Source organism: Pongo pygmaeus, chromosome 3, assembly GCF_028885625.2.
Source record: "Pongo pygmaeus isolate AG05252 chromosome 3, NHGRI_mPonPyg2-v2.0_pri, whole genome shotgun sequence".
NCBI lineage: Eukaryota > Metazoa > Chordata > Mammalia > Primates > Hominidae > Pongo > Pongo pygmaeus.
Window position 1 is genome coordinate 116242767 of NC_072376.2, and position 21736 is coordinate 116264502.

General features: G+C 34.6%; 1 protein-coding gene across 1 annotated transcript in view; it reads right to left on the reverse strand.

Annotated features, from left to right (window-relative positions):
• The window catches only part of TACR3 (tachykinin receptor 3), a 118929-nt gene that overhangs the window by 59206 nt on the left and 37987 nt on the right, over positions 1-21736 (reverse strand). The window contains exon 2 of the mRNA XM_054485719.1: positions 1672-1860. Coding sequence (XP_054341694.1) covers positions 1672-1860 — 189 coding nt within the window. The remainder of the gene's footprint in view (positions 1-1671; positions 1861-21736) is intronic.

Sequence of the window (21736 nt, forward strand, 5' to 3'; positions counted from 1 at the left end):
CTTGGTATATGAAAACTATAGCTGGGTTGAAGGGCTCAGTTAAACATAAGTTCTCCTTGCCTAGAGGTTGAGGATGAATGACTTTCCACTGCTATGTACTCTGCTTGGTAATTGTTGAGTTAAACTAATTAAATGTATCATTGGAGGAAAAGGGAAGGGATAGAATAAATGAATCAACCGGCGTATGTTTTCTCCTATATAGGACTATCTTCTCTATTGCTGCAACATCAGACATACATAAACTGTTTTTCATTCAAATGGTGGGAAAAAAGTAAGTAGATACTCTGAGCCATAATTAATCCACAAGTTACTACAATTTTTAAAAATCAGGTAAAGAAATTTACATGCAATTTTCCAGAGTCTGGGTCCATTTGATTGCATTGTTAACTTGGTAAAAACAAAACAAAACAAAACAAAACAAACATGTCGACATAGTAGTCAAACCAGAAGTATGCTGCTGTGAATTATCAAATTAAATTATGGTATTTAGTAGCTTTCTATCAAAATTATAAGAATTCAATTAGAGAGGAAAAGGAGAGTAAGCCATACTACAATAGCCCAAATATAATTTTACAAACTTTTGTATGGATTTCACTGTCTTGGAAAGCTTTAAAGTAATTAAAAAGTTTGTTAGAACAGTCTTCTCCACACCAGTGGGTTTTTTTGTTTGTTTGTTTGTTTTCTGTTTTTTTTTTTTTTTTTTTAAAGTGAATCTTAAATATCCTTGCCTTTCCATTTCTCGGTAGATTACTAAGTATTGATTTAAAGTCACTGAGGAAATAATTCAGTCAACAGATAATTTGAAGATGATAACATTATCATACAATTAAGATGTATTAACAGTAATGAATAGGGTAGTCAGTTTAATATGGGCTGTCTGATTTTCCTTAAATAAGTGCCTCCTAATATTTTTGTTCAAACATCTGAACTTTGGGTAGAGCAAAGGTAGATAAAATGACTGCTTTAAACGGCAACCATTATTTGCACCATTTGTTATTTTTAAAGGAAAAATTGGTGAGTAAAATAGAAAAATCAGTACGTTATTAAAATAAAATTTAAAAGATTATAATTTAAAAATAAAATGCAATAAATTACACAATTAATTATTCCTTTTTGCTCTATTTAACATAGGTATAAAATATGAGCCAAATTTTACCATATATTATAGCATTTGTATTTCCCTTTCAATCCAGTGTTCAGGTTTTTTAATGCTTTTTGCTTGTCTAGAGACAAGCAAAAGAACACAAACCAAATCAAACCAAAATGAAATTAGATAACCTACTAGGGTGTTCCTTCCCTTCAGCTACGCTTCCTAAAAGAGCAATCAACACACTTGGGCTTTGATTTCTTCCTTCTCACTCATTTCTCAATCAATAACACAATGCTTTTCTTTGCACATTGCTTTTATCTTTTATCACTTCCTTCAGGAAACTCTCCAGTGCCATCCCACATAGACATCCTCATATTTCTAATTAAAAACCTTAGTAACTTACACAACTTATTGACCACACACAAATCATACCATATTACAGTATTTTTATATATTTCCTTTTCCAAATAATGTATGAACCCTGGGGGAAATATCAGTCTTATTTAATTGTTGCTCCTAATCTGTAGTTTCCTAAGTGTTTGATAAACTGAATTGAAAATCATAATAGAGAATTAACTTACGTGAAATGTTGTTTGGGACCTTCTGGCCATTGCACAAAGCAGAGAGTACGGCCTGGCATGACTTTGGTTTTGGAATAAAGACATTGAGGGAAGGCAAGTAGAAATGCTAGAATCCAAATACTTCCAATGACAATCTTGGTTGCTGTGGCAGACAGTCTGGGTTTCAAGGGATCAATAATAGCCATATACCTATATAAAAACAAACAAAAAAACCCCATATCATTGGTTTTCTTTATAACAGAGTTTGAAATGGAGTTTCAAAGGTATTTCAAAGGCGTTTCAATAGTTACAGTCATTGCTCTTTTGGGAAACCAGTTGATAAGGGCTGCTTGAGTAGAGGCAGCGTAGAATGGTAATCATGGCATAGTCTAGGAATCAGGAAGATCTAGGTTCAAATTCTATTCTGATACTTGCTTAAACTTTTTGAAACTCAGCTTTATTATTTTAAAAGTTGAAATAAGAACACCCATCTCTTGGGGTAAAGTGAGGATCAACAGATATAAGTCAGCGGTGCCCAGCCTTTTTGGCACCAAGGATCGGTTTTATGGAAGATAATTTTTTTTCCATGGACTGGCAGTGGGTGAGTGAGCGATGGTTTGGGGATGATTCAAGGGCATTACATTTATTGCACACTTTATTTCTGTTGTGATTCCATTGTAATACATAATAAAATAATTATACAACTTGCCATAATGTAGAATCAGTGGGAGCCCTGAGCTTGTCTTCCTGCAACTAGACGGTCCCATCTGGGGTTGATGGGAGACAGTGACAGATCATCAGACATTAAGTTATCATAAGGAGCACTCAGCTTAGATCCTTCGCACCTACAGTTCACAATAAGGTTCGCTTTCTATGAGAATCTAATGCCACTGACCTGACAGGAGGCAGAGCTCAGGCAGTAATGCTGCACTAGGGAATGGCAGTAAAAACAGATTAAGCTTCTTAGCTCACCAGCCACCGCTCACCTCCTGCTGCGCAGCCTGGTTCCTAACAGGCCAGGAACTAGTACTGGTCCCTAACCCGGGGAACTGGGGACCTCTGATGTAAGTGAAAGATATTAATGATTTGGTATTTGCCTAACACATTAGAATTCATAAATGTCTGTTGAATGGAATTGGAAAGGCACTTAATAAGTGCTTACAAATATTGGTTTCACAGCTCAAAATCTTCATGTCTCCTCTGTATGTTTAACTTTTAAAAATATGATTCTAGAGAAATAACATGGATCATACCACATACTTGACAAAGATGAGAAACTCCTATAAAAGATATGGTCCACAAACCCATTTAAGAGCAGCAAGAGACAAGTTCAGAATTTCCGTGATTAATAAATCCAGTTCGATTGAGGCTATGCCTTCCTGTTATACCTTATATTGAATTCATACTGCATCATGAACATCTTCATGGTGCCTATCTGGGTAACTACATATAACACTGTTGTAATGGAAAAATATATTTGAGTCTCTAAAAAGTATACTTAAAGCATACTTAAATATAACTTTTGGAGGGCAACTTCTTGGGGAAGTTAGGAATTCTGTAAATATAGTAAGTAGAGTCATTCTTTATTAATTTAGTACAGGTAGTAACAATATAGCTGAAAGAAGCAACTTCCAATTTTGAACTGGAGATAGCATGGCTAATTGCCAAATTCTAGCTAATGTTCAGAGGCAAAAATAATATGTACCAATTAGCTTTTTGTATTTTAATAAAACATGATCTTTATATTGTTTCAATTCTACTTTTGGTCATTTTATGTTTATAGAATATATTTTGATTTATGAAAAATTTTCAGACATAATACTTTCATCAAAGAATGAATATCACATAGGCCAAAAAATGTTAACCTTAAGAATAAATATTTCAAAACAAGGATATTTTATCAATATGTTTATAACTCTTTGCTGTTGTGACTACTGGGCAGAATTAAATTTTCAGAAGATATTGTGAAAATTACCTACATAATATTCTTAATATTAACTATAGTCATGATTTACCTAAAGAAAATAGTCTTAATTCATTATGTATAACAGCCATTAGGTAAACATGAAACTTAGATTTAAAAAATAATCATATTTGTCCTTTTGTGACTGGCTTAATTCACTGCATGATTCCAAATATATGTAGTATCTAAAAGAGTGAAACTTACGAAAGCATAGAACAGATGATGATTGCTGGGGGCTCAATGGGTATAAAGTTTTAATAGTGCAAGATAAAGAAATTCTAGACTTCTGCTGTATAACATAGTACCTATAGTTAGCAACAAATTATCATGAACTTGATCATGTTAAAATGATAGATCTCATGTTAAGTGTTCTTACACACACACACACACACAACAAATACACACACATAAGAACACAAGGAAATTTTTCGAGGTGATGGATATGTTTAGTGCCTTGATTGTGGCGATATCACATTTTTCCAAACTCATCAAAATGTATACATTAAATATGTGCATTTCTTTGTATATCAAGTATACCTCAATAAAGCTTACAGAAAGAGAAAAGAAAAACTAATGATAAAAAAGTACCTAAGTTTAGGAAAACAGTGTGAACTCCACAAAGAAAAAAAAATGCGTATGTTTCAAATAGGAGACTTTACAATTCATCTCTTGTGGTTACGTTGGTGAAGATAATAATAAAAAAATTATTGATTGTTAACCATAACTAGGGTACATAATGTATGTAATAGGGTTACATACATCATATACACTTAATAGCCATAATAATCCAACCACAGAATAATACTATTACCTCTATTTTACAGAAAAGAAAACTGAGGCTTAAAAGATTATGGGAATTGTTCATAATGATCCAGATAATAAGAGAAAGAGCTAGAATTTTAAGCCAGTTATGACAGTCTTCAAAGACAATATAGATACAGATTATAGTTTTGAATATAACCATTTATTTTAGGAGAGAAATAAATATAACCATTTATTTTAGAAGAGAAATATATATTTTTCTCCTCCACAATATATATGTGTTAGATACTTATATATTATATATGTGTGTGTGTGTTAGAGATACCTACCAAATTTGGAAACAGATACGTAGGGAGAATGTTATGTGAAGACAGAAGATTGAAATGAGGCATCAACAAGCCAAGAAACAGCAAAGATTGCCAGCAAATCACCAGAAGCTAGGTTAAGACAAGGAAAGAGTCCCCTACAGATTCTTGACGGAGCATGTATCATGGAGCATTGATTTCAAACTTCCAGCTACCAGAACAATAAGACTATAAATTACTGTTATTTAAAGGCACTCAAATATGTGATACATTGTTATAGCAGCCCTAACAAACTAAGACAGTGGGTACAGGTGGGAGAAGCATCATATTCTTTAGTAATTACAGGATACTGCAATTGATACACAGCAAGTAAAGAGGGAAGGTGGTTTAAGATGAAGTTATAGTACAGGTTGTGGATTTTTTTTCCTATGGAAAGTAATTGAGGCAATTTTATCAGAGAAGTAGAATAATCAGATTTCCTCCAGAAAAGAGCTTCGAGCTTCAGTCTGGAGACTGGCAGAGGAAAAGAATGGAAGCAAAGGTTGGGCACAGTGGCTCACACCTGTAACCCCAGCACTTTGGGAGCCCAAGGTGGGCGGATCACTTGAGGCCAGGAGTTTGAAACCAGCCTGGCCAACATAGAGAAACCTCATCTCTACTAGAAATACAAAAATTAACCTGGTATGGTGGCACATGCCTATAATCCCAGCTACTCAAGAGGTTGAGGTATGAGCATCTCTTGAGCCTGGGAAGTGGAGGTTACAGTGAGCAGAGATCACATCACTGCCCTCCAGCCTGAGTGACAGAGCAAAACTCTGTCTCATAAAAAATAAAAAACATATATATATGTAAAGAATGGAAGCAGGGAAGTAAGTTATCTAACTTATGTTCTGATTTGGGTCAGAGATAATTGCTGCTTAGATTAGGGCATTACCACTGGAGGTTGAATTAAGTGAATGGTTTGAGGAAAGTAAAGAAATACCAAAATACTGTTGTAGAAGGGGACACTTAGTTGGCCAAAGAAATAGGGAGAATTGCCAGGCTCTGGTGAAAACTTATTTGAAATTGTTGATTTGGAATTCGTTTGGGCACCAATATTTTCTATTCTGTAACTTTCTTCAGCAACAATAATTTGCATGGAGAGAATGGATACTTAGGCTCACCTGAACAAACTTTCTCTGGACCTTGAGAAGAAATAGTCAGATCTGAGATATAATTTCACCCAAGTAATTGTCAGTACTTTATTCCTTTAAAAAATGTTTTATGTGATCACATCAACTTTTCCAAGGTTTTTTGCTGAGCTTCTCATCACCATTCTTCCTTCACCAGATTCTTAAAGACATTAGAATTTCCTTAGTAGGATTATTTCATAAGTAACAGCTAAGAGCTGATTCTTTACTCTTCATATTAGCATACCATCTAAACATGTTTTAAAGTCACTTTTTATTATCTTTTGTAGAAGCTGAAATTCTCAGAAGCATCTATTGAAAGCTAATAGTTTTAAAGCCACCTCTTAACAGTTTTCCTTTCCACTCTAATAATAGACCACTTTGCTTTACCACTTACTATTTTTCTCATATAATTGAGGTGGTCTTTTATGTTTACTTATTGTCTTTTGAAAAGCGGATTATTTTGGATGTAACTTTTGTTTGTCTGATGTCAATAAGAAAGACTTTTCAACTTTGTAATTGTTATTTGTGTCTATTATAATTCTTCCTTTTGTTGGCATTTTTATTAAGTTGTTTCTGGATTTTTATGTGCTTTTACATATTTTCAAGTTTTGCAATGAAGACAGAATGCAGCCTTCAGATGTGTATTTGATTGTAGAAACTATGCAAAAAATAATTTGCCTAAAATGATACAAATTTTACTTTCTTCCAATCAATTTGCTCCTGGTCATAGCAGAATATGTTCTAGTCTGTTAAGTCCCAAACACAAAATACGGTCTGGCTACTCTCTGTGCAAAATAAAGATTAGTTGCCCAACAGCTGCTCATGATCCATAAAGTTTCAACTTCTGGCCTTCAGTGCTAGGGTATTTTCTGCTTTTCTGCTTTGACAAATCATTTGAGAGATACATGACCTTTGTCAAAATGCGTTTTCTAGATACATTTTATTTTGTGATTTTTTTCATAACTGCCTTTTCTATTGTTTGTTTGTTTGTTTGATGGGCCTCTTGCTCTGTTGCCAAGGCTGGAGTGCAGAGGTGTGATCACAGCTCACTGCAACCTCCAACTCTTGGCTCAAGTGATCTTTCTGCCTCAGCTCTCTGAGTAGCTGAGACTACAGGTGCATGCCTGGCTAGTTTTTTTTTTTTTTTTCCTGTATTTCTTGTAGAGATGAGGACTCACTATGTTGCCCAGGCTGGTCTTGAATTCTTGGGTTCAAGCTTTCTGTCCACCTTGGCCTCCCAAAGTGCTGGGATTACAGGCATGAACCACCAAACCCGGCCCATAACTGTCTTAGACAAACTTAAGAATAAATGAATCATTTAGCTGATTATAAATGTTGTCTTAATAAATTTCAAAGTGAATAAGCTTTTATTAAAATAATCTATACTTGCTGACTCATATATGACTCATATATGACTATGACTATTCATATATGTATATATGACTATGACTATTCATATATGTATATATTAATATATACATATAATAGGATATTATCTGTCAAGAAACAAATCACTTGTTCATCTCAAATTCTTTGATTTTTATAAGTAAAATGTATATACTGATATTTGAGGGAAATTATATTTAAAACAGCTTCAGAATAGTGAAAGTATTTGTTTCTATGTTATAGGCATTCAATTTAAATTTAGAATTAGGTTTATCTACACATTTATGTATTTATTTTAAACAACTTCTTGAATACCAGCTATCTTCTGTGATTTTGTTATCTTCTTTGGCCATATTGATGAACAAAATAGAAGTAGCTTCTGCCCTTGTGGAATTCAGAGTCTAATGCAGAAGAAATATATTACTCAAGTAGTCACAAAATAGGTTAGAAATTATCACACAAATGTCCCTTGAAGTAACGTTGTCTCCCGGATATTTGGTTAAATGTTCCTTGGGGCTTTAGTGTAATGGCCTGTGTGCTCAGTACCATATCCCATGATTTTTAAAGTTACCAATCTGACTTTTAAAGTTCCCTCTGTCACTATTCTTGAATCTGTACAAAATATACATATGATTTCCAAAAGAAATTTAATTATATAAAGCCTTTCAGATTTCAAAATTATATTGAACTTAGAGATTTATGAGAGAGGAGAATACACTGCCATTCTTTGTCCTGATGTTTGTCCTTGAGTTTGTTCTTTTTGTAATGTTCACCTAATTTTCTAAAACCCTACATACATCATGGGTGACTCCTCATTTACAACCTCTTGTGAAGTTTAACCCAGTCCCTCACTCCCTCATTAAACTGGTAGGTCTAGCTCAACTTTTTGGAAATGCTGTTGAATAAAAATTTCCTCATTGTTTACAGTGTGATATTATAAAGATATGTACAAGTAATTATGAAGCACAAAATAGGGAATTTGACCTCGTCTTGGTTATAGGTGGACACAGTGGTAAAGACATTAGGTATAACTTCCACAAGAAAGCAACATTAAGATTAGAAAAATAAGTGGGGGCTTATTTAGGATGAAGGTGGGAATGAGAGAAGAAAGTTGAACAGCGAAGTCCTGAGGTAGGAGAAAGCAGAGTGCATTTGGGGAACTATGGAAGGCCAGCCCTACAGCATACAGCACAGAGAAAAAACGTGGTACTGAATGAAGCTAGAGATGTAGGTATTAAACATGACCTCATTAATATATTGATTATAAACATAAATTTTCTATTTTAACAATAAAAGTCATAATTGCTAATGCATGAATGCTTAGGAACCATACACTCTAAGAACTTTATATATAACTCATTTAATACTAAAATTTTAATTTTTTACATAAATAGTAATTACAAAATGATTTGTATAGAAATGCTGCATCAGTAAAGAATATTAGATGAAACAATGCCTACTCAAAATTTCAGATACAGATTTAGAAGTAGTAATCTATAGTGGCAATATAAAACTTGCTAAATTTTTTGCTACTTATACTATCTCTGTAATAAGTAGTTTTAAAATCAGAACATATTTGATTATTTCACCCATGAGATATAAAATTCTAAATCACTCTTTTGAAGTCCAGTTTACTGACATTTTGTGTCACCTCTATATTGTCTCAAAAACCACTTCCATAAGTAACTTCAAAAGAGCTGTTTCATAAAGTCACTTCAGTGTCATCAATTACATATTAAAAACTTTGAGTTCAGGCCAGCCATGGTGAATCATGCCTGTAATCCCAGCACTTCAGGAGGCCGAGGTGGGTGGATCACCTGAGGTCAGAAGTTCGAGACCAGCCTGGCCAACATGTTGAAACCCCTTCTCTACTAAAAATACAAAAATTAGCCAGGCGTGATGGTGCATGCCTGTAATCCCAGCTACTTGGGAGGCTGAGGCAGGAGAATCACTTGAACTCAGGAGGCAGAGGTTGCAGTGAGCCAAGATCGCGCCATTGTATTCCAGCTTGGGCACAGAGTGAGACTTTGTCTCAAAAACAACACAAAACAAAACAAAACAAAACAAAAACAAAAAAACTTTGAGCTCAAATATTTTTAGCTCCCACATACAGGTACTGAAGAGGATAGGGTAAAGAAAGTATTCATTTTTGTAATGAATACAAAAATATAATTAGATAGAAGAAATAAGATCTAGTGTTTAGTATCACAACAGGGCAGCTTATTTAGCTAATACTAATTTATTGTATATTTCTAAATAACTAAATAACTAAAAGACTAGAATTAGAATGTTTCTAACACAAAAGAATGCTAACTGCTTGAGGTGATGGATACTCCAATAACTCTGATTTGATCATTACACATTATATGCTTTTATCAAAATATTACATGTGCCCCATAAATATGACACCTATTATGTATTTATAATAATATAAAAATACTGGTACACTAAAAGACCACACTTCACCACTTATCTTACATGAATGTAAGAAATCTTCACTTACAACCCCCTCAAAGTTGTAAAACATTTAAAAGAAATAAAGATTAAAACAAATTTTATTAAAACAACTTTATTGAGAGTTTAATTCCCTGTGAAAACACTTTTGAACTCTTAGGAGATTGTTATTATTTCTTTTTGAGATTGGGTCTCTGTCACCCAGACTGGAGTGCAGTGGTGTGATCTTGGCTCACTGCAACCTCTGCCTCCTGGGCTCAAGTGATCCTCCCACCTCAGTCTCCTGAGTAGCTGGGACCACAGGTGTGCCCCAAACTCCCGGCTATTTTTTATATTTTTAGTAGAGATGGTGGGATCTCACCATGTTGTCCAGGCTGGTCTTGAACTCCTGAGCTCAAGCGATGAGCCCACCTCAGTCTCCCAAATTGGTGAATCACCACACCTGGCCAGAAGATTATTTTTTTGAAAGCAATTCCTTCACTGACGTACAGGAGTACCTTGGATATGTTGTAGGTCTGGTTCCAGACCACCACAATAAAGTAAATATTGCAGTAAAGCAAGTCACAGAAATTATAGATTTGCCAGCACATTTAAAGCTTATGCTTCCACTGTACTGTAGTCTATCAAGTGTTCAATAGCATTATGTCTAAAAAATGTACATAGCTTAATTAAAAATTACTTACTGATAAAAAATGCTAATGATCAACTGATCCTTCAGCAAGTCATAATCATCTGCTGGTGGAGATTCTTGCCTCAATATCGGTAGCTGCTGACTGATTCGGGTGGTGGTTGCTGAAAGTTGAGGTGGCTGTTGCAATTTTTGTTGGTATGTAAGAATGCTTACTTTTTAAATTTTATTTTAATCTTTAATTTTTTTTGAGTACATAACCGTTGTTTTGGCCAGGTGTGGGGGCTCACACCTGTATTCCCAGCACTTTGGGAGGCCGAAGCAGGCAGATCACCTGAGGTCAGGAGTTCAAGACCAGCCTGGCCAACATGGTGAAACCCCGTCTCTACTAAAAATACAAAAAATTAGCTAGTCATGGTGACGTGCACCTGTAATCCCAGCTACTCAGGAGGCTGAGGCAGGAGAATTGCTTGAACTCGGAAGGTGGAGGGTACAGTGAGCTGAGATTGTACCACTGCACTCCAACCTAGGTGACAGAGCGAGACTCTGTCTCAAAAAAAAAAAATAGTCGTATGTATTTATGAAGTATATGTGATATTTTGATAAAATCATATGATATGTAATGATCTGATCAAAATAATTAAGATATCCATCAGCTCAAGGATTTATTATTTCTTTGTGTTTGGAACATTCCAAATCCACTCCTCTAGTTATTTTGGAATACACAATATATTTTTTTTAGTTCCAAGTATGAGTGAGAATATACAATATCTGTCTTTCTGTGCTTGGCTTATTTCACTTAACATAATATCCTTCAGTTTTATTCATATTGTTATAAATGACAGGATTTCATTTTTTCATGGCTGAATAGTATTCCATTACTTATTATTAAAAGTAATGGCAAAAACCGCAATTACTTTTGCACCAATTTAATATACCACATTTTCTCTTTCCATTCATTGATAAACAGTTAAGTTGATTCCATATCATGGCTATTGTGAATACTGCTGCAATAAACATGGGATTGCAGATATTCCTTCAATATACTAGTTTCCTGTTTTAAAAATATATATCTAGCATTGGGCTTGCAGGATGATTCGAAATTTCTATTTTAGTTTTTTGAGGAACCTTCATACTGTTTTCTAGCAGCTGTACTAATTTACTTTCCAGCAGTTCATGAGCGTTTCTCTTGGTCTGCATCATCAGCTTCTATTACATTTTGTCTTTTTGATAAAAGCTATTTTAACTGAGGTGACATGATATCTCATTGTGGATTTAATTTACATTTCTTTGATGATTAGTGATGTTGAGCATTTTTTATATACTTGTTGATGATTTGTATGTTTGCCACTGAGAAATGTCAGTTCAGCTCTTTTGTCCATTTAAAAATGGTATTATTTGTTTTTCTATTGAGGTATTTGAGTTTCTTATATATTCTGGTTCCTAATTTCTTCTCAGTTGAATACTCTGCAAATATTTCCTCCTATTTTTACCTTTGCTGTGTAAAAGACTTTTTTCATTGGTGTGATCCCATTTATGGATTTTTTTTCTTTGATTGCCTGTGCTTTTGTGGTCTTATTCCAGAAATCTTTGATAAGACAAAAGTCCTTACGTTTTTCCACAATGTTTTCTAATGGTAGTTTCATAATTTAGGTCTTACATATAAGTCTTTAATTAATTTTTGATTTTTTTATATGGTGAGAGATAGAGGTCTAGTTTCATTCTTCTCCATAATGGATATCCAGTTTCCCCAGAACCATTTGTTAAATGGTCATTTCTTGTCAAACTTGTCATTTCCCCAATGTATGTTCCTGGCACCTTTGTTGAAAATGAATTGGTTGCAAATGTGTGGATTTATTTCTTGGTTCTCTATTCTGTTCCATTGGTCTATGTGTCTGTTTTTATGACAGTACAATACTGTTTTGGTAACTATAAGTTTGCAGTATAACTTGAAGTCAGGTAATGTAATTCCTCAAGTTTTGTTCTTTTTGCTCAGAATTATTTTGGCTATTTGGGATCTTCTGTGATTCCATACAACTTTTAGGACTTAAACAAATTTTCTACTAAGAATATCATTGGTATTTTGATGGGAATTGCACTGAATCTGTAGATTACTTGGGGTAGAATAGACATTTTAACAATATTAATTCTTCCAGGCCATGAACATGAAATATCTTCTCATTTTTGGTGCCCTCTTCAATTTCTTTCATCAATATAGAGATCTTTTGCTTCTTTGGTTAAGTTAATTCCTGGGTATTTTATTTTATTTGTTGCTATTATAAATGGGATTGCTCTCTTGATTTCCTTTTCAGATGTTTACTGTTGGCATATAGGAATGCTATTGATTTTTGTATGTTGATTCAACTTTATTGAACTCATTTATCCATTTTAACAGTTTTTCGTTTTTAGTGGAGTCTTTAGGTTTTTTAAATATAAGATCATATCATTTGCAAACAAGAGTAATTTAGCTTCTTTCTTTCTAATTTGGATATGCTTTATTTCTTTCTCTTGTCTAACTACTCTGGCTATGACCTCCAGTACTATATTGAATAAAAATGGTGAAAATGGGCATCCTTGTCTTGTTCCAGATCTTACAGAAAAGGCTGTCAGTTTTTCCCATTCAGTATGATACTGTAGGTTTGTTACATATCGCCTTTATTGGATTGAGGTATATTTCTTTTATATCCAGTTTGATAACAGTTTTTAATCATGAAATGACAATGAATTTTACCAAATGCCTTTTTAGCATCTTTTGAAATAGTCATCTATTTTTTGTATTTCAATCTGTTGATGTAATGTTTCATGTTTATGGATTTGATGTGAATCTCTCCTGATCATGATGAATGATCGTTTTAATGTGTTGTTGAATTTGGCTTGCTGGTATTTGTTGAGGATTATTTTCATCTATATTAATCAATACTGGTCTGCAGTTTTTAATTTTTTTTCTTGTGGTAGTGTCTCTGCCTAGTTTTGGTATCAGGGTAATGCTGGCCCTAGAGAATGAGTTTGAAAGTATTCCCTCTTCCTAATATTTTTGGAAGAGTATGAGTAGGATTGGTGTTAGCCTTTCTTTAAATGTTTGGTAGAATTAAGCATTGAAACCATCAAGCCCTGAGCTCTTCTTTGATGGGAGAGTTTTTATTACTGGCTCTATGCATTACATAATATTGGCCTATTTAGGTGTTCTATTTCTTTATGGTTCATTATTAGGAGGTTGTACGTATTCAAGAATTTATCCTTTTCTTCTAGGTTTTCCAATTTATTGGCTTATAGTTGCACAATAGTAGTCTCTAATGATCCTTTAAATTTTTGAGCTATCAATTGTAATATCTAATTTTTCAACTCTGATTTTATTTATTTATATTTTCTCTCCTTTCTTCTTTGGTTAAGATTTGTCAATTTTGGTTGTCCTTTCAAAAAAGCAACTTTTTATTGTGTTGATCTTTTGATGTAGGTCTTTATTGTTATAAACTTCCCTCTTAGTCCTGCTTTTGCTGTATCCCACAAAGGTTTTTAAAAATAAGACAATAATGAAGTTTACCACATCAAGTAACTCTTCTTTTCACAAAAGATTTCACTGTAGCATGCAATGCTGTTTGATAGCATTTTACCCACAGTAGAATGTCTTTCAAAGTTGAAGTCAATACTCTCAAACCCTGCTGCTGCTTTATCAGCTAAGTTTATATAATATTCTATATTGTTTATTATTATTTCAACAATGTTCACAGTATCTTGCCCAGGAGTAGATTCAATTTAAATAAACCACTTTGTTTGTTCATGCATAAGAAGCAGCTCCTAAACATTAAAGTTTGATTATGAGATTGCAGCAATTCAGTCACATCTTCAGGCTCCACATTGTTGTTCTTTTGCTATTTCCACCACAACTGCAGTTACTTCCTTCATTGAAGTTTCGAACCCCTCAAAGTCATCTACGATGTTCTTAATGCTATCTAAAATGGTGAATCTTTTCCAGAAGATTCTCAATTTACTTTTCCCAGATCCATCAGAGGAATCACTATGGCAGCTATTGCCTTACAAAATAAATTTGTGAAATAATAAGACTTGAAACTCTAAATTACTCTTTGATCCCTGGGCTGCAGAATGAATGTTGTGTCGGCAGACATGACAACAACATTAATCTCATATATCTGTTATCAGAGCTCTTGGGTTACTAGGTGCATTGCCAATGAGCAGTGATATTTTGAAAGGAATCTTCTTTTCTGAACAGTGAGTCTTAACAATGGATTTAAAATATTCATTAAACCATGCCATGAACAAATGTGTCATCATCCATGCTGTGTTGTTCATTTTATAGGGCACTGGCAGAATAAACAGCATAATTTTTAAGGGCCCTAGGATTTTTGGAATAACAAATGAGCACTGGCTTAACTTCAAGTCACCAGCTGCACTAACCCTTAGTAACAGAGTCTGCCTGTCATTTTAAGATTTGAAGTCAGGCATTGACTTCTCCTCTCTAGCTATGAAAGTCCTAGATGGAATCTTTTTACAATGTAAGACTGTTTTGTCTACATTGAAAATCTGTTCTTTAATATAGCCACCTCATCAATGATCTTAACTAGGTCCTTTAGATAACTTGCTGCAGCTTTTCAACACTTGCTGCTTTGCCTTGCACTTTTATGTTATGGAGATGGCTTCTTTCCTTATATCTCAGGAACCAAACTCTGCTGGCTACAAATTTTCTTCTGCAGCTTCTTCAACCTTCGAGCTTTTATAGCATTGAAAAGAGCTAGATCCTTGATATGTATTAGGCTTTGGCTTAAGGAAATGTTGTGGCTTGTTTGATATTGTATCCAGACTACTTAAACTCTCTTCATATCAGCAATAAAGTCGCTTTGTTTGTTTACCATTTGGTGTTCACTGGAGTAGCACTTTTAATTTCCATTAATAACTCTTACTTTCCATTCAGAACTTGGCTGTTTGGTGCAAGAGGCCTAGCTTTCAGCCTGTGTTGGGTTTTTTGTTTGTTTTTTTAATTCATTTTTTAAAATTATTATTATACTTAGGGTTTTTTGGTACATGTGTGCAATGTGCAGGTTAGTTACATATGTATACATGTGCCATGTTGGTGCGCTGCACCCACTAACTCGTCATCTAGCATTAGATATATCTCCCAATGCTATCCCTCCCCGCTCCCCCCACCCCACAACAGTCCCCGAAGTGTGATGTTCCCCTTCATGTGTCCATGTGTTCTCATTGTTCAATTCCCACCTATGAGTGAGAATATGCAGTGTTTGGTTTTTTGTTCTTGCAATAGTTTACTGAGAATGATGACTTCCAGTTTCATCCATGTCCCTACAAAGGACATGAACTCATCATTTTTTATGGCTGCATAGTATTCCATGGTGTATATGTGCCACATTTTCTTAATCCAGTCTATCATTGTTGGACATTTGGGTTGGTTCCAAGTCTTTGCTATTGTGAATAATGCCGCAATAAACATACGTGTGCATGTGTCTTTATAGCAGCATGATTTTGATATGTCTTCCTCACTAAGCTTAATCATTTCTAGCTTAACTCACTCAAATAGTGAGTGACATTGTGACTCTTTCATTTCAACACTTAGAGGACATTGTATGGTTATTAATTGGCTTAATTTCAACATTGTTATATGTTAGGAAATAGGGAGTCCCAAGGAGAGGAAGAGAGTCAGGAGCACATGGAGCAGTCAGAACATATACATTTGCTGATGAACTTCACTTGCTTACATGGGCATGGCTCGTGAAGCTCCAAAACAATTACCAGAGTAACATCAATGATCTCTGATCATAGGTCACTGGAACAGATATAATAATAAATAAAAAGTTAAAAATATTGTGAATATTGCCAAAATGTGACACGAAAACATGAAGCGACACATGCTCTCAGAAAAATGGCACCAATAGTTTTGCTCGATGTAGGATTGTCACAAACCTTTAATTTGTAAAAAGCACAATATCTGCAAGGTGTAATAAAGCATAGCAAGATAAAATGATGTATGCCTGTATGTGTTAGGTTGAATTTCACCTATAAATAATATTTCTAGTAGTCAATGCTTTATAGAGATAACACAAAACACTATACATAATTAGCTATACATGATACTCTAATTAGACTCTAAGCTAGATATGCTTTTCCAAATGTGTACAACACCATTCAATTTCATTTTATTTCATTTTTTATAAGAGAATGAGGTTTTAGATGAAAAGGGAGTGGCAAACGGTGGCTTAAACGTGGAGGAGTTAGAAAGAATAAGAGTGAAAGAAACTCCCAGGTAGGAGCAATAGACTTATCGCATAGTAGTTAATAGGTAAAGGAAGTGAAACATTTTAGCCTTGAAAAGAGGCAGAACACTTGGTAGCTTTAGTTAAATATATGAAAGGCTGTAGTGAGGAATAGATTTCAAAAACAGTGTTAGAACACTTTATGAGTAAAAGCTCAGATTACAGTTTCTATGAGAAAAATGACTCACAGCTATCCAGAGCACAATGAATTGTCTCCAGTGCTATTAAGTTTTTCTGTTTTTTTTTCTCTGTTGTTGGAAGTCCTCAGGAAGAGTGAGTAACCATTTATTACATGAATTAAATAACTATAAGCTACCAGATAAACCATGGAAATAGATGGAAGTAGGCTCCCTCAGAACTCTGAGATTCTAGTTTTCATCAGAAGGAGCTTGTCTTAAAGCTGATTAATCATAGTTCCAGGACCTTATGTTCATAATTCAACTGATGAGGACAAGTAAACAAAGCTACATTTTTGTTTTGTTTTGTTTTTTTTTTTGAGATGGAGTCTCGCTCTGTCACCAGGCTGGAGCGCAGTGGCGCAATCTCAGCTCACTGCAACCTCCACCTCCCGAGTTCATGCCATTCTCCTGCCTCAGCCTCCCAAGTAGCTGGGACTACAGGCGTGCACCACCACGCCTGGCTAATTTTTGTACTTTTAGTAGAGATGGGGTTTCACCATGTTGGCCAGAATGGTCTTGATCTCTTGACCTTGTGATCTGCCTGCCTCGGCCTTCCAAAGTGCTGGGATTACAGGCGTGAGCCACTGAGCCCAGCCTACATGTTTTAATTGGTACTACAAGGCATTAGTTTTGGCAGGCATTTTTCTTAACCAATTATCAACATTAAAATTCTATGAAAATAAATGTAAATTATTTTATATCTATCCTCCTAAAGAATGAATGGCTTCAGAAGAAATCTTACTATACTTATATAAAAATATAGGTGTTTTTCACTCATGAAAAATGAACACTTTTTTGAGTATCCTCATTCTAAATATTATTCATATGGACATAAGAGTTATTCTAAAATCCTCCCTTTTTCTCACTTCCTTTGCACTGTTTAAGTCTTATGCATCCAATTTCTGACATCACCAAATCTGTTCTTTCCCTCTTTTCTATCAATGCTTGGATCATTGAAAAGTCCTCATAATGAGTTTCCCTGCTGTGGCTCTTTCCTTGCTTTCTTCACAAATGTCTCCAAGGTTGTCTTTAAAAATATTTTCCTGCCTCTTCACTTTCTAGAAGATTAACTGCAATTTTGCTCACATTTTACAACAGTGACACTAGACATCTTATCTTTCCCCACAAACCTACTATATTGTAGGAAATATATTAGGAAATAAGGAGTCTCAGTCAGAGCTCCAGGGAAAATAGATGACATGCAAGAATGTGCAAACTGAAGAGAGTTTAATGAAGAGGCCATTTACAAAGTTATTGGTAGACTTCAAGGAAATCGATGTGGAATGAATGTTATCCAGGACTAGCAATGCCAGGGAGTGGGTACCCCACTTCTCCAGATGTGAAGGGTGAAAGGATCCTGGAATCTGAAATGAAGATATGAAACCTTAGGAGATGAACATCCAATAAGAGATATGCTTACAGGTTGGAGGCTTAGCCAATTTGCAGCACTCCTGAAAGGAAGGAGTGGTAGACACGTCCGAAAGCCACTCTCATCATTTCCTCCCATTTCCTCCATGTGTCTCCCATTAGGCAACACCAAGAAAAGGCCAAAGAGCAAGGGACCCTTTTGGTGCAATCCACACAGGTAGTTAGCCTGCATGGAGGGGAGGGGGCAGAGAAAAGAAAGAAATGATAGGGAGTAGATCTGAACTGAAAAATTGAAATTATCCCTCTTGCTCATACCTTAAATTTATATAATTGGCAAATTTCTACCCATGCTTTAATTTCCACTCAGATACAGAATAATCACTCTAAATTATTTCCTTTCTATTCTTCCATAGCTAGTTTTTGCACACTCAGTGCTTCAAAGGTATTGTGCTTAGACTTTGATTTCACCTCATTGTTCTAAATGAGCTACGAGAGGAAAAAGATACTGATTTATTCTTCTCTGTGTTCTGTAGCACCCACCTTGCAGCTTCTGGCTCACAGGAGTCAACATAATTGTTAAGCAGTGAATGCAAATGATTGTTTAACATTTGTACAGATAGATGAATAATTGTTCACAAATGAGGACTTCAGCATGTATATAGATTTTAAAATAAGTAGTTTTCTTAACTTTGCTAAATAGAAATAACAAACATAACACTATCATAACATTAAAATTACACTACATAACACAATATATTCAAAGAGCTAGATAATGTCAGATGCAGTAGACAGTCAATCTAAGTTATCCTAACCTATATTAAATATAGTAGTGAAATTAACAGAGGAAGAAAAACAGCTATAGAGATAAGATGCAGACAAAGACAAACAAATATAGTGTGTTAAAAGTGGTTCTTCAGAATAAAGAATCCAGAAACAAGACTGCACACCTAAGACTATCTGATCTTAGACAAACCTGATAAAAACAAGCAGTGGGGAAAGGATTCTCTATTTCATAAATGGTGCTGGGATAACTGGTTAGCCATATGCAGAAAACTGAAACTGGACCCCTTCCTTACACCATATACAAAAATTAATAAAGATGGATTAAAGACTTAAATGCAAAACCCCAAACTATAAAAACCCTGGAAGACAATCTAGGCAATACCATTCAAGACATAGGCACGGGCAAAGATTTAATGACAAAGTTGCCAAAAGCAATTGCAACGAAAGCAAAAATAGACAAAAGGGATCATATTAAACTAAAGAGATTCTTCACAGCAAAAGAAACTATCAAGAGTAAACAGCCAACCTACAGAATGGGAGAAAATTTTTGCAATCTATGCATCTGACAAATGTCTAATATCCAGCATCTATAAAGAACTTAACAAATTTACAAGAAAAAAATAAGCAACCCCATTAAAAAGTGGTCAAAGGACGTGAACAGACACTTCTCAAAAGAAGACATACATGTGGCCAACAAACATATGAGAAAAACTCAACATCACTGATCATTAGAGAAACGCATATCAAAACCACAATGAGATACCGTCTCACACCAGTCAGAATGCCTATTATCAAAAAGTCAAAAAGCAACAGATGCTGGTGAGGTTGTGGAGAAAAAGGAACACTTTTACACTGTTGGTAGGAGTATAAATTATTTCAATCGTTGTGGAAGACAGTGTGGTGATTCCTCAAAGATGTAGAAGTGGAAATACTATTCAACCCAGCAATCCCATTACTGATATATACCCAAAGGAATATAAATCATTCTATTATAAGGACACATACATGTGTATGTTTATTGCAGCACTATTCACAAAAACAAAGACGTGGAATCAACCTAATGCCCATCAGTAATAGACTAGATAAAGAAAATGTGGTACATATACCATGGAATACTATGCAGCCATAAAAAGGAATGAGATTATATCCTTTGCAGGGACATAAATTGAGTTGGAGGCCATTATCCTTAGCAAACTAATGCAGGAACAGAAAACCAAATACTGCATGTTCTTATTTAGAAGTGGGAGCTAAATGATGAGAACACTTGGACACATAAGGGAGAACAACACACACTGGGGCCTTTTGGAGTGTGGAGGGTGGGAGGAAGAAGAGCATCACGAAGGATAACTAATGGATGCTGGGCTTAATACCTAGGTGATGAAACGATCTGTTTGGCAAACCACCATGGTACAAGTTTACCTATGTAACAAAGCTGTACATCCTGCACATGTACCCTCAATCATAAAATAAAAACTGGAAATAAAAAAAAAGAAAAAAGGTGGTTCTTAGGTAGTTGTGAGTCGCATAGAAAGAAAAAAAAAGCATATGCCAAATTCTGATATGAGGATTAAATAAAACTTGCTTTGGATATTGTCCCTAGCTTTTCAACAGAAACCTGTTTCATCAAGGTAATGTAGTATAGGTTATCTTTCTTCTAAATCTCTCCGTTTAAAACAGTTTTGTTGAATGGAGAGTAGTGAGATCTTCTGTGCAACTTGAATAATGGCAACTAGTGCTCAGTGATTCAATGATTAAATGGAAATATTCAGTGTGACTCTTGGAGACTTTGTAAATTCATTGGGTGTACTAGGAATTCATTCCTTTCAGTTATGTCTGATGTTGATCTACACCGTATCAATTTTTTTTATCAGTTAAATAGTAGCTTGTGGCGGTGCCAGTGTATTCTCTTTAAATTTGCAAAGATGATGGTGGCCAACAAGCATGAGGATTTCCAAATCTTAAGGGTATATAAGTTGTGAAGATGGAAATATCTATTTAGTTGTGCAAGTGGAATAAAGGAAGTATTAGATAACTTCAAAATTCAGATAATAAAGAGGAGAATCAGAAACTTTTCCACAGTTGGCTTTTCTTTTTAATTATATTTTCATCTTATTAAAACTGATTTAAGCACAAACTATTAAATTACTTTTTAAAACTTTAAAAATCACCTCCACTCATTTATTCATTCATTTATCCATACAACAAATATTCATCGAGTGCCAAATAAATGAAAGCATTATTCTAGAATGTGTGACTATAAAGGTACACAAAATAGCAGCAGGTACTATGCAGAAAGATAAAACAGATTAAGTGGATAGAAAATGATGTGAGTCTGCTGTTTTAGAGTGGTCAGTTCACGCATGAGATACACTTAGAAAATAAAAGGTAGTTGCTTTTTTTTTTTTTAAACAGCTGATTCTCTGTCCTCACACCACATCTACAAATATAAGATTATTTTATTTTAATAGTCTTTTCTCTTTGAGGGCCATAAGTCTTCTCAGTCTTTCTGAGCTCATGGGAGACAAATGACTTATTAGTAATATAATCTGACTTCAAAAAGCAAGTATTTTCCAGTTTTGTCATTTTCATGTCTCACCACTGAAGAAAATCAGGGATGCCAGAAAGTGCACACCGAATTATTAATCTTTTGTATGGTGGATTTCAGTTCCATTAATTTAAGAAGATTATTATGCTTACTCTATAAATTTCATAAAGTGCTAACTGACATCCTCTATGTTGCATTACTATGTAAATACAAGAAATTAAAGTTTTTAGTTCTGGAGGCCCTAACTATGCCCATTTGCA